The sequence below is a fragment of the Lutjanus erythropterus genome, chromosome 1 (genome assembly GCF_056507025.1).
Source record: "Lutjanus erythropterus isolate fLutEry1 chromosome 1, fLutEry1.hap2, whole genome shotgun sequence".
NCBI lineage: Eukaryota > Metazoa > Chordata > Actinopteri > Lutjaniformes > Lutjanidae > Lutjanus > Lutjanus erythropterus.
This window is the reverse complement of record NC_139317.1, coordinates 15,251,525-15,278,482: the sequence shown is the minus strand read 5'-3', so window position 1 is coordinate 15,278,482 and position 26,958 is coordinate 15,251,525. Positions and strand designations below refer to the sequence as shown.

At 39.4% G+C, this 26,958-nt stretch overlaps 2 protein-coding genes across 2 annotated transcripts in view; one reads left to right on the top strand and one right to left on the bottom strand.

Annotated features, from left to right (window-relative positions):
- The window catches only part of LOC146332747 (protein TANC1-like), a 52,853-nt gene extending 45,858 nt beyond the window's left edge, over positions 1 to 6,995 (top strand). Inside the window, exons 22-26 of the mRNA XM_084714838.1 lie at positions 369 to 398; positions 483 to 574; positions 1,627 to 1,773; positions 3,934 to 4,034; positions 4,201 to 6,995. Coding sequence (XP_084570964.1) covers positions 369 to 398; positions 483 to 574; positions 1,627 to 1,773; positions 3,934 to 4,034; positions 4,201 to 5,566 — 1,736 coding nt within the window. The 3' untranslated portion in view covers positions 5,567 to 6,995. The remainder of the gene's footprint in view (positions 1 to 368; positions 399 to 482; positions 575 to 1,626; positions 1,774 to 3,933; positions 4,035 to 4,200) is intronic.
- A 1,037-nt stretch (positions 6,996 to 8,032) lies between these two features.
- wdsub1 (WD repeat, sterile alpha motif and U-box domain containing 1) lies at positions 8,033 to 23,562 on the bottom strand. Its single transcript, XM_084714826.1, has 12 exons — positions 23,020 to 23,562; positions 20,787 to 20,974; positions 18,985 to 19,071; positions 17,459 to 17,552; positions 16,552 to 16,585; positions 16,407 to 16,447; positions 13,160 to 13,266; positions 13,009 to 13,026; positions 12,464 to 12,490; positions 11,494 to 11,673; positions 9,695 to 9,829; positions 8,033 to 8,701 (listed from the first exon to the last, which is right to left on the bottom strand). Exons 1-12 carry the CDS (start codon positions 23,415 to 23,417, stop codon positions 8,550 to 8,552), a joined length of 1,461 nt encoding a protein of 486 aa, XP_084570952.1. The 5' UTR covers positions 23,418 to 23,562; the 3' UTR covers positions 8,033 to 8,549.
- Positions 23,563 to 26,958: the final 3,396 nt, after the last annotated feature.

Below are 26,958 nucleotides of genomic sequence, written 5' to 3'. Positions count from 1 at the left end.
GGAATTTTACACTCAACACAAAATGTTCCAAACGCCATTTAATGTTATATGACACAGTTAAACAGCTCCACAAACTGCAGGGCAGCCTTTACAATAAGCATAAATGTTGAACCTTTCTGGCTGAACTCACTTCTGCATTCATATTTGCATCTGACTTCAACCAATCGAAGAAGACTCGGCTCACTTGGATAGATCTGTGTTCTGTGCATTACTTTTGCACCTGCACGCTCTGCATTTCTTACTCTATTGCTGCCTATTTTGCATCTGTTCAGTATAATGTTACTCTCTGTTCTGCAGGAGCTGCAGTTTTACATCCACGTCTCTAACTCCATCTTCTCTTCTTTCTCTATCTCTCCATCATCTGAAAGGCTACAGAACGGCTCCACATGATCGATCAGGTACATGATTTATGTAAGGCACAGAGTAGAAGAGACAAGGCGAGACAGATAACAGAAAGATAAATATTTGTACCCCTCCATCAGGTCATGCTACGTGGGCCATGGCTTCCTCCAAACCAGACATTCTCCTCATCCTGCTGCAGAAGCTGATGGAGGAAGGCAACATACTTTACAAGGTGTGTTACAGTGAATGTTAAAGATGTGTTGTGAAGGTGTTTTCATAGACTCTGAACAAGGTGTTTTTGTGGATTACTTGTCAAAAAAATTGATAAAACTTTATAATAACCATAATTGATAAATGGTGAATTGATTAAGGCTACAACTAATGATTTTTTTTCCTCAATTAATCAACTAAAAATTACAATCAGTGTTTCCCAAAGCCTAAGATGATGTTGTCAAATGTCTTGATTTACTTACAACACAAAGATATTCAGTTTAATGTCATAGAGGAGTAAAGAAACAAATAAATATTCATAATTAAGAAGCTGGAATCAGGGAATGTTTTGACTTTTTTCCTAAAACAAAAATAAAAATACTTAAAATCAATTCACTGATGATGAAAATAGTATTAACAGTACAGAGAGGGGTTGTTTAGTTGAATCTGTTGGTTTGGTCTGTCTGACTCACTGATCCGACCATGGCCCTGAAATATCTAACTGTGCTATGCATTGATAAATCCATGGTGCTGTCCGTGGCGCTGAAGTGACTTGTAATTGTGCTTTTGCTTTTACGTATTTTCTATTTTTCTGTCAGTTTTGTCTTGGATCTATAATATTTTCTAAACTATTTAGCTACATGGACCAAAAGAGCCGTTCATTAGTCACGGATGAATAAAATGAACCAGGTCCATCCCCCCTGATAAAAAAAATTAACAAATCATCTGCCGTGTATAGGGCCACTGATTGAGCTGCCGTAATTGACGAGTTGGGAGTGAGAATGTGTTGTCTGAAAACATTATCTGGATGGTTCTTATAAAGCTGCCACTGATTTTTATAACACTTTGTAAATGGTTAATAAATACTGTTTTGTACATCTGTAAACATTATTTGGACGACCATTATAAAGTTGCAACTTATGTATATAAAACATTATTTGAATATTAACAGTAAAACAACTACTAAGTTTAATTAACTATCAAGTTACCATTTACTGATGATATTATAAAGTGTTGTTTTCCTTTCTCTTTTTCCTCTGTTCTTTTCTCTCCTTCTTCCTTTGTGTTTCTCAGAAGGGACGCATGAAGGAGGCGGGCCAGCGTTACCAGTACGCCCTGAGGAAGCTTCCTCGTGAGGGGCAAGGAGAGGAGCTGAAGGGGCTCAAAGACCTACGGGTCTCCCTCTACCTAAACCTTTCCCGCTGCCGCAGGAAAACCAATGTAAGGCCCACAGCTGTATCAAACTGCTCATGCAGTATTTAACACTGGCAGGTTTATTAGAGACTATGGGGATGGCAGGAGAACTGGAGAGGCAAGGTAGATGGTTCCTTAAGATATATAATTTATCTGTATCAATATAAAAAGATAGTGTCAGCAGCCATATATCTCACTGTAAAAATATCTCAGCTTTTCAGATCTAATTTCGTGTCTCGCTGGTAAACAAAATGTACGTGTAAGACCTGGAAGCAGGTGGTGACAAAATGAATAAGTGTGTGCTGTTAGTGTAGAGATAGATGTGTGTGGCCTGCAGCCAGCTTTGGAACCCACCCTGGTGATGACAGACGTCCTAACAGACTGTGTAAAAATGCCATCCTTAGGGTCACTGTGGCCGATGAATAATGGAGCAGATAATGTGATGTGATAAGGTCAGTGTCTCTCTGGCAGACCAAGCACACTCTCCTTCTCTGTGTCTCTACAGGGGGTTATTTACAGTGGACGTGCGAGTGGGCTGCCTAAATCCACATATTATATCAGAATGCAGGCAGTGAGGGCCAGCAGAGAGACTACATGATACCATCATTAAACATTCAGCAGCAACGTTCACAATCTCACATTCAAGGCTGCCATTTTGACCTCACTCTCAAGGACAGAATCACAATGTGTTGGTGTCATTAAATATTCACCTGAGAGTGATGATGAGAGCAGTAAAAAAAAACTGGCAGAAAAACAAGCTGCTCCCTGTCTGTCTCTCTCCCTCTATCTTCCTGGTCAATAAAAATGATCGCAGTGTGAGTTCTGTTTCATTAAACACGCTTCGATCTTCAGATCCATACAATGAAGGTGCAAACACAAATGCTATTTCTATTGGATTTGGCTCAGATTATTTCTGCAAAGCAAACATTTTCCAGTCTAGTCAGTTTGTTTGTTAATGTGCTGCATCTAATATTTTAAAAGGTCCGGTGTGGAAGATTTACAGGCATCTATTGGCAGAATATGGACTATAATATTCATCTGTATGTTTAAATTAGTGTACAGTCACCTGAAAATAAGAATAATTATATTTTCGGTTGCTTAGAATGAGCTGTTTATATCTACAGAGGGTGCAGTATTAAGAACAGGATACCAAATACAAAAAAGGTGTGTGAGAGTATCTCTATAAACCCCTAAAAAGCATTAAAACTATAATCAGAACATAGAAAAATGCCTTGAATTGAGAAGAGTTATTGAAATGGAATGAGCCTGCGCTCAGAAGCGATTATGTAAGAGTTATTAAAGAAAAAAAACAAAGGCAAAAAACAAGGCACAAAGTGCAAGATGCGATGGCAGCAGATTAAAGCCTCAAACAAAGCCTCGAGGAGATGCTGAAGCAAATGAAAGACCAATGAGAACTGCTCTCCTGGTGCATTCGCCAATTCATTACAGCTGAAACAACTGGATGGTGAGACATAATGAAACAGCAAAAACGTGTCGTGTTTACGTTCCAAGCTAGGCTACTTCTTGAGTTTTGATGAGGATGACTGAGCCTAAGCAACTGCAGGTTATACAATGTGACAGACACACCATGGCTTGAAAGCTGAAGTATGGAAGCATTTTGGGTTCTGTGAAGTCCAAGTGAAAAGGGACCTTGACAGAAGCCACACTGTATACAAGTTGTGTCAAACTAAACTAATTATGGATAATCACAGATGCTTTGTTATGTCTTAAAAGTAGCAAGAAGACACACAGCGAGAAAAAATAAATCATGTAAAGAAATAAAAAAATTGGAAAAGAATCAAATCCTGATATGCCAAGAGATTCCCACCCCTATATTTTTTTGAAACAATACCATGTGGCCACTGGGTAAAACTGGAAGCAAGGCTGAGTGGCAACTCTGTGTCAAGGTTCGATATTATTCATCTATGCTCCTCTTTCATGGAGTCCGCCATGTTGCACCGCCATGTTTCTAGCCCAAAACCAATAAACCAAACACTGGCTCTAGATAGGACCTTTTGTGATTTTAACCATTTATGCGGCCACCCTTGGTTCTCCTATTTGCTTGGAAGGGGAGGGTGAGATGAGGTGTTTGCAATCGACAAGCTCAACACTAGATAACACTAAATCCTACACACCGGTCCTTAAAATATTCGAAAACTAAATGCACTTTCCTATCTGAAAACACAGGATTTCGGCATAGCTGAGGAGTTTGCAACAAAAGCCCTGGAGCTGAAGCCCAGATCTTATGAAGCGTATTATGCCAGAGCACGTGCCAAGAGGAGCAGCAGGTACAACCACATTAAATGAAGTATATGATTTCGAAGCAGAATCATTTTGCTAAATGGAAAGTTATTTTTGCGAGAATCAGCAATTCACTGGGATGGTACATCTCTGCGGCGGTGTAAATTAGGTATTTTTTAAAGTTCCTTTGTTCATTTTCTCTGTACTCCCCAGGCAGTTTGCTGCAGCGCTGGCAGACCTCCACGAAGCAGCACGACTCTCCCCATCCAACCGGGAGATTCGGCGCCTGCTGGTGCGGGTAGAGGAGGAATGCAAACATCATCAGAAGACATCCAGCAACAGCACAACACAAGGTTACAACAGGGACCCTCACACCCACCACCATCAGGCCACAGAGGAGGAGACAGACGTCTATTCACAGGGAAGTCTGGAGAGGCAAGTCCCAGCAGAGCAGACTGATGCAGAGAAGGAGGAGGAGAAGGAGGAAGGCGAGGAGGTGAGCCTGCAGTGTGGCAAAAGTCCAGAGTTTTGGCCTCTGAATCCGTACGCTCCCAACAGGACTCTCCCTGGAGGTGCGGCCTTTGGTTTAGCAGATCAGTCGCCGTCTTTCCCTCAAGAGGAATATGTGCAGAACCAACTGTTTGTGGACCTGCCTGAACCTGTCCCTGCGATCAACAGGCAGAGCCAGAGCAGCAGGACTCATCACCACTGCCACTCCCTCCAGTCAGGAGGCAGGGTTGGTGGCAGGCCTCTCTCTCTGTGTGGGCCTTCCAGCCCTCTCCCAGGAAGACATATCTCCACCTCCCTGAGGCCCGCACCTGTGCTGGGCATTGATATAAGCCCTGGATCAGGCAACGAACACTCTGGACACAGCCCCACCGAACACTACCACCCCATGTCCCCCAACAGCTCCTCCCCACCTGGACCTCTCCACATGTACCAGCCCCGCTCCTCCAGCTTCTCCAGGGGCTCTGACAGACTCTCCACCCACTCTGTGGCTCTGGACGGCCTGGCTCTCGCTCTGGGCTCTGGTATGGAGGTCAGGAGGGAGGGTGGTGGAGGAGGAACAGCAGGCTCGAGGGGCTCCAGCTCCAGTCAGGCCTCAAGTGGGAACCTATCAGACGGCGGCAGGCAGCAGGTGCAGGAACCCCCGTGCCCCATTAAGAGCAGCGGCAGCTTCAAGACAAAACCTGAGCTGAAGCCGCGGCCCTTCATGGGAGTAATGGACAAATCAGTGCGAGTCCAAGGCCAGCAAACGTCTGGCCTGAGCCGACAGGGGCAGTCGTCACCAGGAGGGGTGGAGAGTTTCAGCATGTCGGTGATGGAGTTTCAAGGGTTCAACAGTGATTTCAAACGTGCTTCATTCCAGGAGCAGCTCTCTACAAGTCAGGCCGGCAGCCAGCAGCAGGGCCGGGACTTCGGAGAGCGGCTCCACCAGCGAGAGGCCAGAGGCAACGCGCCCTCCCAGCTACGCTTCCCCGACGGGAGGCACAGACAAGCGAGCCTTACGAGAGACAACCCGGCTCTGCACATGGCTCCAATCAAACCCAAACGCTCATTTATAGAGTCCAACGTCTGAGTAGAGTTTATCGAAGCACAGATACAGGCTGTTTTCAACAAACTACATCACACGTAAGGTAGCAAGGGAGACTTGGTTTGACAATGGCTCCCTTCCCTGAGCCTGTTTTGTAGATTTATGCTGCTGCACTGCATTTACAATCTAGAACCAGTGTTCAACTCAGGCTACAACGCTTTTGCTTACATGTCTACAAGCTACACTAGTGTATTCAAGAAGACCAGACATACCTTAAGTAGGGATTTAAAAAAATAAGTAGTTTATTGTCTAAACTTTTAATTTATTCTATCAAATATAGAAGTCAGAGAAAGCTTTGTGCACGAATATAAAAAACCCCTCATGCTATTAGTTGCAGGATATGACCATTTCTATTGTCAAGTGTCTTTTAAAAAACATTTATATTTGTACGGTGTACACTATATTTGCAGATTATATATTTACCTGTAAGTGGTTATCCGTCGGCATTACAGGCTTAAAAAGAAATTACTTTGTGTACTTGAGATTCTTTTTCTTGGTACATTTGATAAAAAAAAGGCACTGTATATGACATTGTTGGAAAATTCTTGTCATAATCTAATAATGAATTGACTGCTTCAATATTCACAGTATATGTTATTTATTTTTGCATAGCAGAGAACATATTCATATGAAGTGTTTATTGGTTTATTTGGAAACAGAGAGAGAGACAAAGAGCATTTACACAAGTAACACTCGAAGATAACAAACCTTAAGAGACTTCTTACGTTGCTGTATGTCCATAGTTGTCATATACCCCTTTTCAGAGTCATACTATGGATTACAGAATGTTACCACAGTATTATTGTGGTATAATAAAATATTAATGAAGGAATACATTTCTACATCTACTTCTTTCACAGTATAATCCATAAGATGTTGGTTAACTTTCAGAGTGTGTATGGATGATAAACGTTTTTGTCCTTTCACAGAACAAGTTAATTAAACTAAACAAGCCATCAACATAAACTACTTGTATGACAATGTGGACATTGCAGTTTGTGAATGTTGCAGATGTGTCTTCATTAATGTCATTAAAAGCTGGTTGTTAGCTTATTCAGGGACATAAACCCTGAACTACTTTGGCCAAGCACTATTCCCACAGGGTTTGTAATAAGAAAAGCCCCACAATGTTCAGACAATCTGTAAAATACATATGTGTATGTATTTTATGTAAATGCTTACCAGCAGATAGTGCAAATAGTGTTTTCAGTAGGCAGTTGTTTCAGCAAAATAATCAACATTACATATTTTTAATTAAGGCTCCATTAAGCTGTATTTCTATGGGTCATTGGTACTACTGATCCAGCTGTGAATCAACACCCCAGTCTGGAGCTCTACGTAGCTTTCAGACCCTGTTTTTTGATTATTCAGTAAATTAAAAGTAAAATGTAATAAATAATGCGCACAACACTAATGGCCTTTCTACGTTTTTGGGTTTTTTTTAAGTCACAAAGCACTTTCATTCAAAAGCATTTTTTATGAATATTATCAAGTCAACTAATTTTAAGAGTAACAAAAAAAAGTTGGCTACCTGTGTAAGGTAAGGGTAGCTAGATCACCTGTAATATTGAACCTGATGAAGATTAACTAATCCAAATGTTGTTCATGTGCATTTTTATACTTTTAAATTAGGAGTCTACAGTGTTGTGGACATGTATATTTTCCGTACAGCACTTGCTGTATGGAAATCTTTTTCACCTGAACAAACCAGAAAACATGGTCATTATAAGCCAAAAGAAACCACTTGTGCGCTACCTGCTTTGTGCTCAATGACCTGAAGCTAAAGAAAATCGGTGACTGGTGAGGAAAGTCATTTAGCAAGGCAGAGAGACCAAGCTATGTTTCTGAGGAGTAAACAGACCAAGCCTGGTTCTCAAACTTTTTCTGGCATGCCCCCCTTAGAACCTGAAAAAAGTTCATAAAAGGAAGCAACTAATAAAAATGTATCCATGTTGAATATTAGTGTAATAGAGGTCAGTATGGTAGCATCAGTTTTTTTTTTCAATTCATAAATCCCTTCATAAATCATATTCATTTAACTTATATTCACTACATATTTTCCCCTTGGTCATCCATGCCCCTCCCCCCCACAGTGGTGCTATTTCCCACCAGGGAAGGCCACCCCCCCAGTATGGAACCCACAATGGAAGGCAAGTGAATGTTCAACCTGTGATAATTTTTTTTTTTTTTTGGCCACTTGGGGGCAGCAGAAACCAGCTGTGAAAACAACATTGACATATCGGCACCTTTTAAGCTGATAAAGCAAACTTCTTCTGAAGCAGTTGCTTAGTTACACACCCAGCAATTACAGAGTTGTGTTTCTGTCCACCTGGTAAATTAAGTTCAATATTCATTCACTTTTAGCTCTGTTTTTGGTCTCTACCACCTTCCAAGATATATATCTAGCTCCTTAGACGCTAAATGCTCCACTATGTTCGTTACCTGTATCTGTTTTCCATTTGGTGCTGAGCAGGTAGTGTACAGTGGGTTTTTAGAGCTTTTCCACTGAAAGTGGCACTACAAGAGCAGTGAGGGTGAAACAAAACAGTAAAGTCGCAGGCTGGCTGACTAAAATGCCCTGGAACCCGCTATAAAGCTTTGTTAATATAACAATATTGGTTATAGCCACTTTAAACTTACATTCCTCAGGTGGCCAAAGTGAGCACTCCTCTGGGATATGCATAATGCTCTGTACTGTATCTACTTGATGTGTCAGCAAGCAACTGATTTTGGCCAATAAAACCTAATAAGCTGAAAGTACATTTACCGTTGCTATGGTTTTGCCTTTCTGCTCCCCAGCAGTCAAAAATTACAGCTTTACAAATGATAACACCCACAGTGTGGCAATGCCTCAAATGCAAGAAAACCCAGACACACCTGTACCTGACATGCGGTGGCGTCCCTGAAAGCAGTGTATTCTGGTTTCTACTGTAGGAGAAACATTTAGGACACTGAAGTCTTTCAGATGCTAGCGGCTGGTCTTCCAGCGGCCGATAGCCATCTTCAGGGTGTGGTTTGGGGTGAGCAGTGTGGTCAGTAAGGGGAGGTTGGTCATGGGGCTGGAGCGGTTCTTGGTGTTGATCCAGCTCTCAATGGCCTCTCTTTCATATGAGTATCCATCTGTTGGGAAAAGTATACTCAAATTACACTGCTAGCCAATCCATTAAAGGGATAGTTGGGATTTTTTGTGGGTTTGTATGAGTCAGTGTGTTACCTACAGTAGATGGCAGTCGGCACGCTCACAGTTTGTTGAAGAAGAGTGGAGCACAATGTAGGAAGCTAAACAATATACTGTTGTGAACAGGGTCAGCAGCAAGACATATTTTAGCCACCTAGAAAAATCTGTATCAGTTTAAGTATAAGCTATACTTTGAACATTTTCACTGCTTCACCTTGCTCTTTTTTCCCCAACAGGAAACCACCATTTTATGAGTCAAATATCGCTCTCTCCAAAGCAACCAAACTCCTTTGGCAAAATCAGTCATTTTACCGTGCAGAACACAGGAGTGGCTGGTCTACTGCTGCCTCGATCACTTAGTTTATTTGTGTCATTCCTATTATATTAATATTATTTAATTATATTAAAATTACCAAACTCACACAATAACAGACAAAGCAATGGATCAAGTCAGCAGTAGATGAGTAACTGTTGTGTTCTGCAAGATAAAATGACTGACTTTGCCAAAGGAGTTTGGTTGCTTTGGAGAGAGTGATATCTGGCTTATATGATGGCAGCTTCCCTTGGAAAAGGCTGTCTGATGGCAACGTAAAGCTGTGAAAATATTCTACATATACCATGCACTTAACACTAATAATGATTTTTTTTAGGTGGGCCTTATTTAAGGTGGCTATAATATGTTTTGCTGCCGACTCTGTTCAAAGCAGCACAATCCTTAGCTTCCTACACCAGTTTCCTCTCTCCTTCTCCAAACTGGGGTCGTGCCAACTGCCGTCTACTGTAAGTAATAGACTGACTATGGATAATTAGCTCATACACTTCAAAGAATCTGAACTCCCCCTCCAAAACTGAAGAAACACGAGCAGCCTCTAACTTTTGTGTTGTGTCATTATATGGAAACTGCGTTAAGTGGACAAGGTCTGATCTTCACTTACCGGCAGCGATGACTGGCTCCCTCATCAGCTCTCTGGTGATTGGACAGAGGAACTCATCTGGAATGCCCGAACACACTGCATCGCTCTTCAGCTCCTCCACCTTCCTCAGGAGTTTACTGCGGAGACCAACTGACTCTATACACACATACACACACAAGCAAGAGCATAAGGAAGAGAAAACAGACCAATCGAGACTTTGTGCACTCTCACTAAAACAGATTCTGCTGGAGCGTCAAGTGGAACAAGCTGAACTGATGCCAACACTTACATATACAATAATATAAAGCAGTCCATTAATCAATTAGTTGCCTACTATTTTGCTTGTCAATTAATCATTTGGAGTATTTTGTTTTTTTGAGAAAAATATCCAAATTCTTTGATTTGAACTTTTCAAATGTGAATATTTTCTGGTTTCTTCAGTCTCCTGTGACAGTAAACGGAATATATTTGGGTTGTGGACAAAATTAGACATCCGAGGATGTCACCTTGAGATTTTTCATTATTTTGTGACATTTTATGGAACAAACAACTAAATGATTGATTGAGAAAATGATAAGCAGATTGATCAATCATGAAAATAACTGCTAGTCACAGCCCTACAACAAAATCAATATCAAGGTTTTGAGCTTTTTGTTATTCCTGCATTTAGCACTTTTCACTCTTAGGTGGCGAATGTGAACGTGGGCGAGAGTGAACATGATGGGATCATCATGTCTGGTGACTGTCTGTCCAATTCAAAGCTGAATACTAATCAGGCACTCGGGGGCATTTTAATTTGATTACTGTTGTGTTAATTACATTGTTTAGTAGAACATGACTGTGGGAGAAATTAGAGGCATTTATTCAAGTTATTCAAGATTAACAAAATGAATGATCTCATAAAATAAAGAGCTTGCTACAGCTAAACAAACACACTCTGTAGAGTCCTCAATCATCTTACTGGTACACTGGGTTTCGTTTTGTTATTCTGCCTCTTTAGAAAGAAAACACGCTTTATTGATTTCACTCCCACCTTTGGAATAATATGCCTCTTTCTCTGTCTTTCATTGCAGTGGATTAAACATGTTACTGCTACTCTGTACTGTTCTCTAAGTTAGTTTCTGCTTAAAAAAAGTGGTGCTACGTTACTAAAAACAGAACAATGTGAACACAAGCTGTCACAGCGCTGGAGCTGTGTAAACTGAGGAGTGATTGACAGCGACTGTGGGATGGAAATGACGGCACAGCAATACAACAAACATTTGCTGACAACTACATGACGAATACTGGCCTGGCTGTTAGACATTGACAACACAACACTCCTACTTTAGTGGTTGCAGAAAAAAAAAGCCATGAATATAAAGTCTGATAAGCCAAATTCCCCCCCCCCCCAAAAAAACCCAAACTGACTTGGAAACAGCCAAGAAGGCCTAATGATATTAGGTGTAAATCCACTTTATACCTTATGGAAAATACTGTTTTGGGGATTGGGTTATGTAACTGATGAAGTGCTCCAGATTAAAGTCAGAACTGCTGAAGCCCCAAAGCTGAGTACTTTTGCAGTGCAGCCTAATATTATGTAATCTTGCTGAGTAAAACCCCCATCAACATTCATTCATTCCTTCCTTCACCCTTACTTTAATTTAACGTGTCGCCTTTTATCCTTGTAAATAGGTACAAAAATCCTTCACGTCCGTGTTAATACTCACAAGAGACCAGCCGTGTAATACCCATAAGACTGGGTTTATATTCTTAGATTTTGGACAAGCATCAGGACTGTGAGAGAACTGTGCATTGCACTCGCTGCTTGTCTTCCTCACCTATGTGCAGCTCTGACACCAGCATCTCCTTGGTGAGACCGAGCAGCTCCGTCCCGTCTATGTTGTTGGCCTCAAATTTGGCCACCAACCCCTCGAGGCCTTCCTCCATGAGCCACGCTGACACGTCATCCTCTGACCAATCGCTGACCAACAGCTTCGATCTGCCTGCTGATGTCTTGCCTGTGAGGGTGAATCAAAGCAGGACAGTCAGGCCCTGACAGCTGCAGCACCTTTTGGGAAATTGCCAGATATTCTCCATGCAAGACTATCCTGGAATCCTGCAGACTAATTATTGATCAGGGGGCAGTGGCCAGCACGGCTCGTATGATAACACAAATAAACGTCTGGAGGTTTCATTGATGTTTTCATTGGCACAAGATGAAACTAAAAGGTGAAAAGGAGATCGTAGATTACAAGCAGAAATGCTAGATCAGGCCTATTCAATATCAGTTCATTGTGACATGCAATCTTTCAGAAACACACACATATAAACCTTTTATTAAACTGATTTTTTTGTCTAAATTTCAGTTGTATTCAGTTGAAGAGTACTTTAAACTGGTATGAAGCAGGCCAGATTATATTATATATTTTACATCACGTTGTGGGAGTAATTAGCATACTAATAAAATGGTGATCTTCTAATAAACAACGTAACACCCATAAACTTTGAATGTTAGCAGATTATTTAAATAAAATCAGAATGATATACTTTTTTTCATATCTATAAACAATGAACGAGCCGGATTGAGGTCATTAAATGGCCCGATTTGGCCCACAAGCCACCCAATTGTATAAGTCGGCAACTAGACCAAACTTGGACTTGGCGATTTCTGGCAATAATAGATTATTTTATTTTTTGTGCACGTTTCATGAGGATTGGTGTCTCGTTTACTGATTTTTCCTGGTAGTTTTTTTCCTGGCCTGCACAGTCTGACACTACTAAAGTAAGGCATATTTTCTTCCTTCCTACCATCACTTGATGTCAGAGCAGACTTCTCTGGAACACAAAAAAGGGAAAAGAATAAGGAAAAAAAAAAAAAAAGAAATAAGTCACTGTAAACACGAGCAATGCAATGCAATCTTTGAGCAAACGTGCAACACTTGAGACTGAAGAGTGATCCAGGAAAAGAGAGCGCTCTTGCACACAACACCTGTCTCCTTCAGCACAAGAATAAAAGTAGTTTAACCCATGACATCTCAACACATGGCTGAAATAAATGAAACTCGTCTTGATGTGCGACTCAAGATTCTGCCCACTATGACTGATAGTCTTCCTTAGAGTAGCCACATTTACTAGAAAATATATGTCTTTAATATATATCTGTCTTTTTCCTGCTCATTTTCAGAGCTGGAAAACAGAAAGCCGCCCAGAGATTAAAAGACAGGAGCAATAAAATCTGGTCTGTGAATGCCTGTTTACTGTTATTTACTGTGCATTTGGTGTTATAAAAGCAGCTCTTTCTCTTCTGGTTAAATGTCAAGTGTCAAAAAAGACAAGATAAAAAGAAAACTCACCAGGCAACGACTTGCCACCTTTCCATCGGACACAAGGTGGAGTAATGGAGGCAGACATAAAAATAGATAAGAAGACAAAACAAATGTAATTAATCATCAAAATATAGATGTTACTGTATTGGAATGATGTATGTGTATGTGTTTTTCCCACCACAACCACTGCATCCATCCTCCAGCCTCCAGATGTTCACAGTCTTGTCCATAGATCCTGTAGCAATTAGCGGTGAAGTCGGAGAGAACGCACACGCTGTCACATACCTGCAGCAGAAGACAGAAAACACCTGGATGCTGCTTCTGTTGGCAATGAGGTGAAACTTTCTCTGCATAATAACATAAAAACTAAAAAAAGAGAGAGATATTCATCAATCAAAGGCATTTAGTTTAGCTTTAAAGGACCAGTTCGTAGGATTTAGTCTCTGAGCTCCTGGAGACACTTCTAAATATTCTTGTATTGTTGAGTTTGAGGGGTATCTGCAGTCGTACGAGGACAGCTACCACTCTAATTTTATTGTCTGTCTGAATTACGTTACAGGTCCCATTTTTATCATTGCTTTACATAGCAACTGTAAACACTTTACATCTTCTTAGATGGTACATAAAAACAAACATAACCAATTGCAGGTTATATGGCTACAAAACAAAAAAATAATATATAACAAAAATCAGGGCACACACATTCACAGGTAATTCCTAAAGGTCACTTTACAGGCGAGGCTGCTCGTAAAACAGAAAAAAAAAATGGTGAAGTGCATTAAGACACAATGAAGAAACGGCATGTAAAAATCTCGCCAGAGTTTCACAAATATTCCAAATCAGGAGTTCCCTTCTAGACACAATCCCTCCAAGCATGTAGGAGAACATACAATGGCCACAAATATCCTGAAAAGTCAAGAAAGGTCCTATCTAGAGCCAGTGTCTGGTTTGTCCATGGAAGAGGACCCCCACCCTCTGTAGAGATAAATGGATATTATATTCCTTTTCTGCCAATAGATACTCATAAATCTTACACACTGGACCTTTAATATATCACTTAAAAAGGCAAAGCAAGAGAATTGAAGGGAGACTGAAGGGGAAACTAAAGGGCAACTCCATCTGCCTTCCTTTCTGGGTTTTTCAAATGGAAACTCCCACTCAGACATTACCAAAAAGCATTGACGTAGGTTAGAGCACTGACGCCCTCCCCTCCCTCAAGCTAGGGGGTTTATACATAGGAACGTCATTATGCAGAAACCTACATCAGGTCACATGGGAAAGCATTTGTAGAAAGGCTCGAGAAATAACATTTCGATGCTAAAACATATATACTAATTTTGGGGAGATTTGGACGCGTAAGGAACACTACTGGAAGTTACAGAATGATATGCAAACCTCAAAAAATAATGGAAGATTAAAAGATGAAACTGAAGCAGTAAGAGCTCTGTCTGACGCTGCACTTCTGCCCTCACAGGGTTAAAAGGTGGGCACAATACCAGACCTAAATAGTATAGTAGCAGTGATGGAAATGTTCTCCATCAGCAGGCCAATTCACTGATTGCTTACCAAAGGCTGCACTAAGATCTAAATAAGGATTGAAATCACACTCTCTGTGGATTCAAGGAAGTCAAGGCAACGTTAATGAGGACAATCTCTCTAAAACCTAAGCTGGATTGCTCAGAAATGTTGATCCACAAAAAAAGCAAGCTGGCTTCAACTGATGTCTCTAGAAACCTCCAATAGGAGTTCAGTGAAAGGCAGAAACTGAGACCTCGAGATACTCTGTTATTTTATCAGTTTGTCTGAACTCAAATGAGTTTCCTGGAGGTATTCTGTCAAGTGTTTTGATTCACTTTCTCGCCATTTATCCACTTTTTCAACTTGCCGCATCTTCTTCCACTTCACTTGGTGATTTTCCTCAATGACTTTCATTTGCCCGACGGAAAGGAAGTGAGCTTTCTGCCTTTCAATCACAGGTGGCTTGATGGACTTAAATAGCCTGTAAGTGCGATCATTCAGCTGTGGTTTATATGTGCCTGTATGCGTTGGAGGAGAGAGATACACAGTGGTAGCAGTCCTGCCTTTTTCTAAAAATGTTAACACATGTTTTGTGACCACACTGGGTTACAATCTGTTAAAGGTACAGTCTGCGGTGTCTCTGCCTTCACAACAAGTGACATCTTGTTCACGGTTCCTACACCTTTTTCAATGTCAAATTCAAGCACTTCTCAAGCATTTTTCAAGCAGCACATTACAGCTGTGGTAAATTACATATTTATAGACATATATATCACATTGTATTGGATGTTACTGTGTCATAAACAACCAGAATTATGCTTCATGATAGTATTCTCCAGCAGGGAGACAACACAGCGAAGTTTCACATTTCAAAATGTGTGGCCTGTCTGTCAGTAGACTTGACATCCTATACATCCTGACTGACCAACTTATTTTATTTCTTTAACTAAAAAGGGAACTATTCAGTCAGGGAGTGATTTATTATGAAAGTAATTGCAATTTCAAGCAGGTTTCAAATCTTTTAAAAAAATTCTTCATTAAAATTCAAGTGTGTCAAGGATTTCCAGCACCCGCACGAACCCTAACTGTTGTAAATGACATCTCATGTTTTGCTCATGTTGCTCATGTTTTATTTAACTGAACAATTTGTGGTATCAAATTCACATCTAATCATATTTGTCCAGTTATCTGTAGAATTAAGACAAATACTTCAAGAGTACTACCAGTATACACTTGTGCAATCATCTAATGGTGAATTTTACCCATTTTATTTTAATCAAAGACGGACTGAACTTGTGTATATTTCTTGTTCTTCTGGAAATGAAAACCACAATAACTCAATGAACTAATTTTTGCTAAAAGACATTACCATTATCAGAGTGTCTATTTGCAGCCGAGTGAGAATAAACACATGGCAGCTATTCAGCTATTTACACCCAGCTGGATGAGTGACTTAAACACAGGAATCGAGACCTGGTTTAAGTCTTGAGCCCATGTGGGACTAAAAGTCAGTGTTGACTTTTAATTTTTAGACTTAGCTGACTCATTGTTTTCTTCTTCCATTATTATTATTATTATTATTATGATGATTATTATTATTATCAGTTTTCAGTCAGTTTGTTTAGGTTTAGTCTACAAAGCTACTTGGTTAGGTTGTGGGAAAGATCACGGTTTTTGTCTTTGCAGCCAATGTGGATATTTACATCGCAGGCACCAGGTGCTAACAGCAGCTGCTTAAATTCTATCATCATATAACTAACTATAAAAAAGACATTCTGTCTTGCCAGATGATACAAAAATATTTACTTTTGAACTTTTAAAATTGCATGCTTCCATTCAGTAAGAAAATCCAGTACACACACACACACACACACACACAAAAACCACACACATAGGTGAATGTTTACCTCTCATGCTGATTCAGTGTGTAAAGCAAAATCGCATTTTTCTGCAAACAGACAAAGTGTAGCACATTCAAAATATGAAGGTTATAATATAAATACTTTGATTTACTGCGACAAAAATCAATAAAAATAAGACTGAGGTACTTACAGCATCATACACAGTAACAGTTTTGTCCACAGAGCTGAGGGAAATAAAAAGATAAAACTGTGTAAGGAACATTTCACAGTAACAGACCACTGTATTTGATGCAGCACGTTCAGATCCACAGTCGCTCATTCAGGAATTAAGCGATCCATGTCTCCCTCCAGTGGTTCCACTGCAGTACTGCACTCTTACAGATGTCTCAATGGTGGCCTACTTTAAACTCCTGGCAAACAATCTATATTTTACATCAATCTCTTGATCCTGAATAGATCAAGACATGGACACTCATCTATTTAAGATCAAGAGACAAATGTTAAATATAGATTTAGCATATGACTTTCAACTCTTTTAAAGGTCTCTGAAATGTGTCTTTTAAAGGGACATACAGGTGATGTTTTAGCACATCGAATATAATTTGTTTATAATTTACATGCCTGCTGGCAGTTAAAGTGTGCCGTGTAAGATGGTTTTCTTATATTACAGACAGCCATTGGTTGAAGATTAAATTAAACGTGCTTGAAACAATTGATACTTACATTACAGTGAACATTTTGTCTGCTTTTAGTCAGAGTTTTGTTATTAATGTGAGACTGTTTTTAAAGTTCTTCCTTGCTGTCGGTGCAAACACCTTTGCTATACTTCCTAACCAGCTGCACAGACAGCTCAGGGAGTGGTACATTTTTTCTACAATGATCCTCCCTCTTCAAAATAATATTACCACGCATTATTAATAGGATTTAGACAAAAATTAAGAATGTGCATACAACTTTTCATACTGCACTAACAGAGAACCTCATCTAAAAACTTGATACAAGCTTTGGAAGATGGTTGTCAGAAATGTAAAGTATATATATGATGTGTATTAAGAGGCTAAAACATTGAAGCTTGGCAACATATTTCCTTAACCTACCCAGATACCAGCAGCTGCCCATCTGGGGAGAAGGCACAGGAAAGGACTGGAGCCGACTGGCCAGTTAACTTGTGCAGGAGCTGCATCTTATAGCCTACCAGACAGACAAACAACTGTATATTTATTTACACACACATATTGCTTACTTAAGCTTATTCTAACTTGTATGTTCTTGTTACAATGCTTTTATTATACTGTCTGTCATGTCATTTGATTCTGGTTTTATTTTGCAGTTGTGAAGCACTTTATAACTATGTTTTGAAAGGTGCTCTGAAAATAATTCCTTCTGACTGATGTCAAACAGACAGGTTTTTAAAATGTCTTTCTTTTTTTCCTGATAATTGGATTGTGCTTTTAGTACCTTCATTAAAAACCCAAAGGATGAGTCAGTAATAGTGGGTTAATAATAACAGAAAGAAAAATCAAGGGGAGCTGTCGAATGCAAAAAAAGTTAAAAAACAATAATAAATTTAAAATTTATGCTAAGTCTGTGCACAAATACAAGCAATAAAATAGCTTAGGAGAAAATGTTTGGGCTCACGGCTATTCTGGATTTGTTTAAAACGAACTTTACTTTCATTTGGCGACACCAGTGATGTGATATACTTTGTATCAGGCAAATTCAGTTCATGAGGGCCAAATTTGAAAAAAGACATCATAAATAGCTTGTTGTTTTAACAAACACGATGTTGCATTTTACATATTAATCATTCAGTTTGATTCTCTTGAAATCTCTATGCTTAAACAGTCTGAGTTAAAACTTAATTTAAAAAAAAAAAAGTGACTCAGGGCAGGATTGAGGTTGTTAAACGAGCTGGATTCGGCCCATATGCAGCCAGCTGAATAGGCGTGTTGTATATGCATTGATAGATTACAAATTAAATGAAGGGTTGTACCTCTGAGGGCTGTAATCAGACTGAAGTTAGTTGATACTGAAACTGTACACATCAATATTCAGCCTCTAGACAACGACTGTATGTGCAGAGTGGAGTTTCTTCAACGCAGAGCTGTGCCTCAAATTATCCACAGTTCAGACTATAACAACATCTCACATATAACAACATAATAGTCAAATTCTGCCTTGTATGGCGTCAATTTAACTGCATCTTATCGACTGAATATACAATGTCTACAGCACAGGAGCAGCGGACACGGATAACTCAGGTTTACAACATCAGCTGATATGTATATGAGGCTGTAATAATGACGGAGGGGATCATGATCATTCCTGTACAAACTGTACAGCTATTTCATTTAAATAACGGTCATACTGCATATTTTGTCTTTTATTGTTTTTGTATTTTTTTTATGTTATTATCAATTTTCTGTTTTCCATTTATGCTTCTTGACTTGCAGCACTTGCTTTTATCTTTATCCATATTTTTGTCATACTCTGTTAATTATTATGCAGCAATAAACCAAAGAAAATTCCTTGTATTTGAAAGCCTACTTGGCAATAAACCTCAATTCTGACTCAGAGATAAGGAGAGCGAGAGAGAACATCATGTAAAGATATGTCACTCCACCTCCAGAGTTGAACTTGTTAACGGCCCATATCTTCAGGTGACTGTCCTGCCCACAAGACGCCAGATGAAACTGCACGACCTCACCACCTAAAAGATAAAAACGAAGAAACAAACTAAAATTAGAATAACCAGTCAAGACGCATTTCACATCAATGTATGTCCAGACTCATATAATACATAAAGAGAAGACTTTGAATTAATTTATTAGAAGGTATTAAGTGTATTTTGGTGACATGGAAGTTATCACTATATTGACTTGCTTCCAGTGAATAATTTTTAGTGAGAAACATGCTGTATTCACTTAGAGACTATTTTTACAGAGGAGTACAAAGGACTGATAGAGAGCTTCAACAAACACGGTGCAACAACAATCACCTGAGGCTCAATATCAGCAAAACCAATGAGACTGCAGTGGATTACAGGGCTTCAAATATGGATGTTGCTGCAAAGAAGCTGCAAATTCTAAAATGTAGATGCATAGATACGCACAGAAGATCTCCACAGTCACCGCAATTTCAAGGTGAGCACCCAAGAGTAGTGTCACCACTTCAGTATCCAACCAAATGTGAAATATGGTGATGTTGACCTTTGACTTTTTGAGTGTAAAATGTCATAATCACCTCATCATTTTATACTATTCAATATTTGTGAGTCCAAGGGGACGGTTTTCTCACAATGTGTTCCTGAGATATTGCTTTCACAAGAATGGAATGGACTGACAGAAAACCTGAAAAACGTAATGTGCCAGCACAGAGGCATAACAACGATCTGATGTACAGCAGACAAATGTCATCCAGCTCAGCTTTGCTCCACTTATCTTATGTGATTCTGACGAGCCTTAGAGAGCGGTGGATGTCAATATAACATTATTATTAAAATTCCACTGTGGACATTAATGGGTTGAGTATGTGTGACTGCTAAAAACCAAGAAAACTCATTTCTGATGCAATATCCACATATCACTTGTTTTACACAAACTTTCTGCAGTTATTATTCTCAGTATTTGGATTAATTGTACAGTTTATCAGTTGTTCTAGGCTGTTATTATTATTGCATTTGAATATGATATGAAATCTCCATAAAATGTCACTTAGTCAGGGGTCATCAGGTGGATGTCAATATTACAGTAAGTAGTAGTACAGTACAAAGACTGGAACGGCATGGTATGACAGAGTACCAGGGCCACCTTAATGGCCTTTGTATATTGCATTTCAATAATAAAGTTGAAATGTCGAGAATACAGTTGAGATGTTAAGAATATAGTAGAAATACAGAGAATAAAGTCAAATGTTCAGTATTAGTGTCGGCATAAGAAAAAATGAGTCATCAATTCTTTATTCTGCATTTTGAGAATAAAGTAAAAATGTCACAAATAAACTGGAAATACAATGTATGGCAATGAATAAAAGCAGAAAACCATTTCAACTTAAATCTTAACATTTTGACTTAATTCTCAATATTTCATCTCATTTTCTCTTTAAAAAAAAAAAACTCCAGTTTTTTCCCTTATACATGGCCCTAATACCCTAATACCTAACAGTAAATATGACAGTGTTTTTTGGCTCAAAACATCTGTGTAACCGTATTAAACTGTCATATTGGAGTAATGTCTTAGTGATTTTTTTTTAAATAATGTATCTTATAATAAGCTGTTGCTATTTAATAAGTTTCACAGTTCAGCTGTAAAATATCCTGCCTCTGTACATGTAACTGTCAAACCTTTTAAGTCATATTTGAGGGATTCTTGCTACAAATACAAGTTACGTGCTGCCAGAAACACCTCACTAAGCCTTTCTTCTCACCGCTGAGGATGTTGGGAGCGAAGGTGCAGCAGGTGACCCCGAGGTCGTGGGCGTTCTTCTCTGCATGGAGCTGGTTCAAGTCCAGGTCCCACAAACGCAGGTCTCCATAGGTGGAACCGGTCATGAACACCTGACTGCAGGGGCTGAAGGAGCAGGCGACCAGCGTTGTGTCGTTCACGGCTCCAGTCCTTAAAAACAACCGACACGTCTTCTTCAGTGTAATTCATCGTTATTGCCATCTTATAATAATTCATGGAACTGGATGCTGTCAGGATCGTGTAAATCATGTCCCTTTGTCAAGATATCAAAGACTTGTACTGTACTGTGCGCCTGTATAATTAGTGGGCCTGCAATTACCAAATTAATTTAATTTTCACTTAATCTGCTCTATATTTTTCCAATTAATCTGCCAATCATTCAGTCTATAAAATGTCAAAACATCAAAAATGTATTGCACAAGGTGTGGTACAGGATAGATGCTGGTACAGTGATAAAAAAAAGAGACAAATTTGAGAATATTCTTCAACAGTCATCCTCAATGACTTGCAAAAACATTTCAACCTGTATTCAACTGAATACAGTACAGTATTTAATGTTGAAAATGATTAACTTGATTGTTTTTTGTAAATAGACACTCATTCTGAATTTGATATCTGCAACAAGTTTCAAAAAAGTTGGGACAGGGCCACGTTTACCACCGCGTTACATCACCTTTTCTTGTAACAACACTCAGTAAATGTTTGGGAACTGAGGACACGAGTTGCTGAAGTTTAGAAAGTGAAATTCTCTCTCATTAATGGTTGATATATGACTTCACTTGCTCAACAGTCTGGGGTCTCAAAATGTGCTTCAAAATGCACCACACATTTTCAATGAGAGACAGGTCTGGACTGCAGGCAGGTCAGTCTAGTACCCAAACTGTTTAAGTGCAAAACCACGCTGTCATAACACATGCAGTATATGTCTTGGTATTACTGAAATGAGCAGGGACATCTGCATCTCATGTCCCTGAAAAGAATCTGGATGGCATCATGTGTTGCTCCAAAGCCTTTCAGCATTAATGGGGTCTTCACAGATGTGACAGTCAGCCATGATGCCATGGACACTTAACACACCCCCATCACAGATGCTGGCTTTTGAAGTTAGCGCTGGTAACAATCTGGTGGACATGATGTTCATGATTCCTGATTCCACAGCACACTTTTCCAGTTTGCATCAGTCGATCTCAGATGGGCTTCGCTGTAGAGAAGCCAGCAGTGTTTCTGGATGTTGTTGATATGGCAGAGTCTTAACTTGCATTTATAGATGCAGTGATGCACTGTGTTCCTGAGCCCACGTAATACCCTTCATACAATTATTATGTATTATATAGTTTTTAATGCAGTGCTGCCTGAGGGGTCAAAGGTCATGAGCATTCAGTGTTGGCTTTTGGCCTTGCTCTGTGGGTGTGGCAATTTCTCTGGTTTCTCTGAATCTTTCAATTATATTATTGATTGTAGATGGTGAAATCCATAAATTCCTTGCAGTTCTGTGTTGAGAAATGTTTTTAACTGCTTGACTATTTGCCCACGCAGTTTTTTGCAAAGTGGTGAACCCGCGTCATCCTCGGTTGTGAACCACTGAGTCTTCCTAGAATGCCACTTTAATATCCAATCATGACAGTGTCATCTGTTACCAGTAAACCTGTTTACCTGTTGAATGTTCCAAACAGGTGTTTTTTGTGCGTTCCACAACTTCAAAGTATTCCGTTGCCGCTGTCCCAACTTTTTTAAAAATGTGTTACAGACACCAAATTCAGAATGAGTGTATACTTACAAAAAATAATGTAGTTTAGAATTTGGAGCATTAAATATCTGTATTAAATCAAATGAAAGTCAAAAAATTACTTGCAAATCATTGCACTCTGTTTTTATCCAAACATACCTCCATGTATACATTTACAGGTCTGGTGACGTACATACAGCATCATGAAATTAGGAATTTTATTGTATATTTCTCTTATTGTATCTTTGAATTTCTCATAACATCTGTAATGTTTAAAAAATGTTTCAGAAACGAGAAAACGTTTGATGGCTAAGTGGATGTTTAATCCAACGAAAAAAGAAAAAAAAAAAGAAAAGAAAAAAAAGAACTATAATTCTAAAAACTCTTAAAACCAAACTTATGCCCTCATAATTGATGGTCACAATTTTTTTCCTGAATCCTCTCTAAGACTGTAAAATGTCATCTTTACCTGCGCAGCTGTCTGGAGGGAAAATCCCACAGAGCCAAAGTGCCATCAGACGCTCCAGAGACCAGGTGTGCAGAGTCGGGAGAGAGTGCGCAGATCCTCACAGGACTGCGACCAGGATGCTCCAGGATGGCCTCGATCTCCCCCGTGTCCATGGACCAGATCAGCGTAGTGGCATCAGTGGAACATGAGGCGAGGAACTGTCCGCACGGGCTGAAGCAGCAGCAGTGGACGCTGTAGCCATGTCCTGACAGCGGGGAGAAGGGCAGCTCTGAGAAGTCCCTGGTGTTGTAAATCCTGATAGTTTTGTCTCCAGAACATGTGGCTAACAGTTTGCCAGTGAAGGCACACCAGTTGACATCGTCTCGATGGTCTTGCAATGTGCAAATCAGAGACGTCATTTGGACAGTCGGTCCTAAAGATCACAGAGAGGCAAAAATAAAAACATTATATAAACAGAAATTATTCATTTTAATCGTGATACAGTAACACATTTCATTTAAGTTTATTAAGCAAAACATTTGCAAGTTCCGGTTTCTCAAATGTTAGAATTTGTGGATTTTCACAGTTTTCTATTTTTTTATGAACTCTTGCCAGACCTGCCATTCTCCATCCATCCACCAGATGCCCTCAGACTTTCCACTGACACCAGTCACCTGCTTTGTACATTCACCTGTTCACTGTTACCCCCAGTCCATTTCCACCTGCTCCAGGCCAGAACCTGAACACAAACCCTAATCTGTGCCTGCCTGCCTACACCTTTTATCTGCTCCATCCCTCTGAATTCCCTTCTGTCTCTGTCTGGACTTGTTTTACCTTTGCCTGTAACTTAGCTTATGTATCATCACTTTACCATTAAATCACTCACAGTAACTGTTCCTGTCTGCATTTAGGTCCTTTTCCTTGCTGCCTGACTAAATAACATCAGGGTAGTGTAACAGCAAACTTATACTGGTACTTTTAATGATTTAAATAACTATTAATTTAATAAAACACAAATAGAAGAAGGTGAATTAAGAAAAATGATCAAATGCACATAAAATTCTACCTGTAAAAGTAAAAACTTTAAAAGAATAAATCTCTATTGTGTTGTGTCAAATAAAATATCAGACAACATATATGCCCATACCAATGCTGTGCTGGGCCAATATCGGGCTGATAACATTGCCCAATCAATATATCTGTCTGACTGTTATTGTGAACAATGAGTACTTTTACCTTTAGTTTTTAAGTACATTTTGATGCTAATACTTTTGTACTTCTGCTCATAGTATTTTACATTGTGCTATTGCTTTTACTTAAATAAATGATCTGTGTACTTCTTACATCACTAACATTTGGCAAATAATAGAATATATATACATATATACACATAAATATACATACATAACAAGTTATATATAATAACAGAAAAGTAAGTTAACTAATTTTTTAGAGTTTGTCTAACCAGCTGTTAGCACGGCACTTCAAAGTTTACAATTGGTTCATTAAAGTTCAGCAACAGACCATGAAACAAAGAAAATTTCCCTTCTTTATCTGGAGTTAAAACATCAGTTTGTCACATCACCTCACTAACAGCAGACAAACAGCAGTAAAGCCACAGGGGTCCAGTCTGTCTGGAGGTAACGGTAGCTAAGGCTGAAGCTAACGGTGCTAACAGCTACATTTCATTTTACTACATCACGTCATCTATTATTCAACAGCGCGGAGAAAACTGTGAAAAAACAACAACCCGAAACAAGCAAACACAGACATTAAACACATTTACATCTTACTTTAATGTTAAATACAGCACCGTTTTGTACGTGTCTCCGTCGTGTCTCCCGTGGTTCCGCAGAATGTTGTTTACTTCCTCATCTACCAGCTGACCCTGACGTAAAGCGGGATTACGTCACCCCCCTGTGTAAATAGTGTGTCTCTGAAGACTTAAAGGGCTCGGAAGTCATTAAAGCGTGTCACATTTCACAGACTTTAAGTGTACGAACAGTGGGGAAACTGTACTATATTTTGAAATTACACTTTCTGTGGTTCATCGTGTTGAACCATAATTCATCACTCTGCACATCTAGTATTTATTTGCATGATTGTTCTTGACTTGCTGATTGGTAACCTCCAGGTGAATTCACAGACGCAGATTGGTCTTCCATCTCAATTTAGTGTACTGCATGCTGGGAACTCTAGTGGTGTTTATAAAGTACGGATCTAGTCTAGATCTAATCTAGAAAGTACATTTATTCAAGCACTCTTCCTCAGTACAATCCAATGTTAGCATAGCTGTTTGTTTTTTTTGTTTCTGTGTTCTTTGAGGTTTGCATCCACTATATACTACAACCTGCAACAGTAAAGAGAGTTGGCCATCCCACAACATTATCATCGACATCATTAGGCAGAGAACAGACCTTTGTGAGTGATTCAGATTGGGTATTTGATCTATTTGCTCATTTGACAACACAATACATAATCACTGGTTTAGTTTAGGTGCAAAATCACCTGATCACACAGACAACTACCCTCTTGCAGCAGTGCAGCAGTTCAGCTGGTGTCAGCATCAACACTGCCATCAGTGGTGATAGCACCATGTATGGATGTGTGCTTCATCGTGTGCACTATTGCCCATCATTAAAGCAATAACACACATGACGGAGTCCTGTTGTACTGAATATCTGCACAGCTGTAATTATCTTTGACACAAAACCACAGGCCAAGTGCTGATGCCCGAATCACAGCTGTGTTGTTATTCAGCACAACAGAATATGAGTGTGATATTGCTTTTAAACAGCAGTTGTATAAGCACAATTTATTAGTATTACTAATAATTGACAACAGATTATAATTTCTTTGTTCATTTAATAATTTTTGGCTCTGCCAACACAAATAGCTCTGGACTGGACAGTTGCCAAGCAACACAAACAATTTTCTGCACATTAACATAAGCTTGCTAGTTTCTTTGTGTACGCCTAAATGTTACCACAGTAGAGCCCCCCAGCTTAGTTGTCCTGATGGATCCATAAAACTGCCTCCAGGCTGTATTCAGTTCTTCAACACTTCTTCAGAAACTGAAAGTCCATGTTTAATTTTTGAGACTCACCCTGGTGTGAACCAAACAACAAGACTGAGACTGCAAGAAAAGGTGGTAACGGTCCGCTTCCAAACAGACCTTGGTGCAGTTTGTTTGTGGTCTGAGAGCAAATGTACCAACCACAGGATTTCACAACAGTAATTGTTGCTGACTTGAGAAGCTAAACTAGCAATAAATCCACCTGTTGATTGTGAACACTGTTCAGGGAACGATCTTATTATTCATTTGTCATGTTATCAAACCATAGAACACATTTGTGCAAATCATTTTATAGCTGCAACACATATCCACACAAGTGCAGGTGTTTTCCAGGATTAAGAAGTCAAAAGCTCACTCTGTGTACAGTGATCTCACAGCAATAACCCCTGACTCCTTCCTTTACGAGACACATCATTTTCGTTCTGTCTGTGGTCTTGGCCTGCTAGTCATTAATGTGATGGTTATTAGCACACCTGTAAAGTGGAGCGCTACATACAGTTAACCGTCCTAGTCCTCCTGTCCAATCAAATTATTTGGTGAGAACTGAGTTATAAAATAGTCTGCACTGCAGCCCATCATAAATACCTTATAGCTGCCACTACCCAGCACCTGCTTTAAATAGTATTTAAAAGTGAGCGACTATCGCACATTGTTTAAGATCAGTTTTACCATTTGTTAACATGGCTGGACTGAGTTATTTGATAGTAAGGTACTGGATAAACTTTCTATGAACTTAGGACTATTAAACTTGGAAAAAAACATGTCCTTTTGCAATTGTCCACATCCTGAAGTTTAACTCACATTTCACAGAATAAACAGGATTAATCCACAACACCTTTCGTCAGAAGCAGCTCTGTAGGACAGATGAAAACAAGTTTGAGTCA

Bases quoted from the DNA above. Each gene is read 5' to 3' on its own strand.
- wdsub1 (XM_084714826.1), bottom strand. From the start codon at position 23,417: ATGACGTCTCTGATTTGCACATTGCAAGACCATCGAGACGATGTCAAC. The intron at 11,674-12,463 runs GTAGGAAGGAAG...TCACCCTCACAG, and splicing joins TGCTCTGACATCAAGTGATG to GCAAGACATCAGCAGGCAGA. The intron at 8,702-9,694 runs GTAAGTGAAGAT...TTTTCCCAACAG, and splicing joins GGAGCCAGTCATCGCTGCCG to ATGGATACTCATATGAAAGA.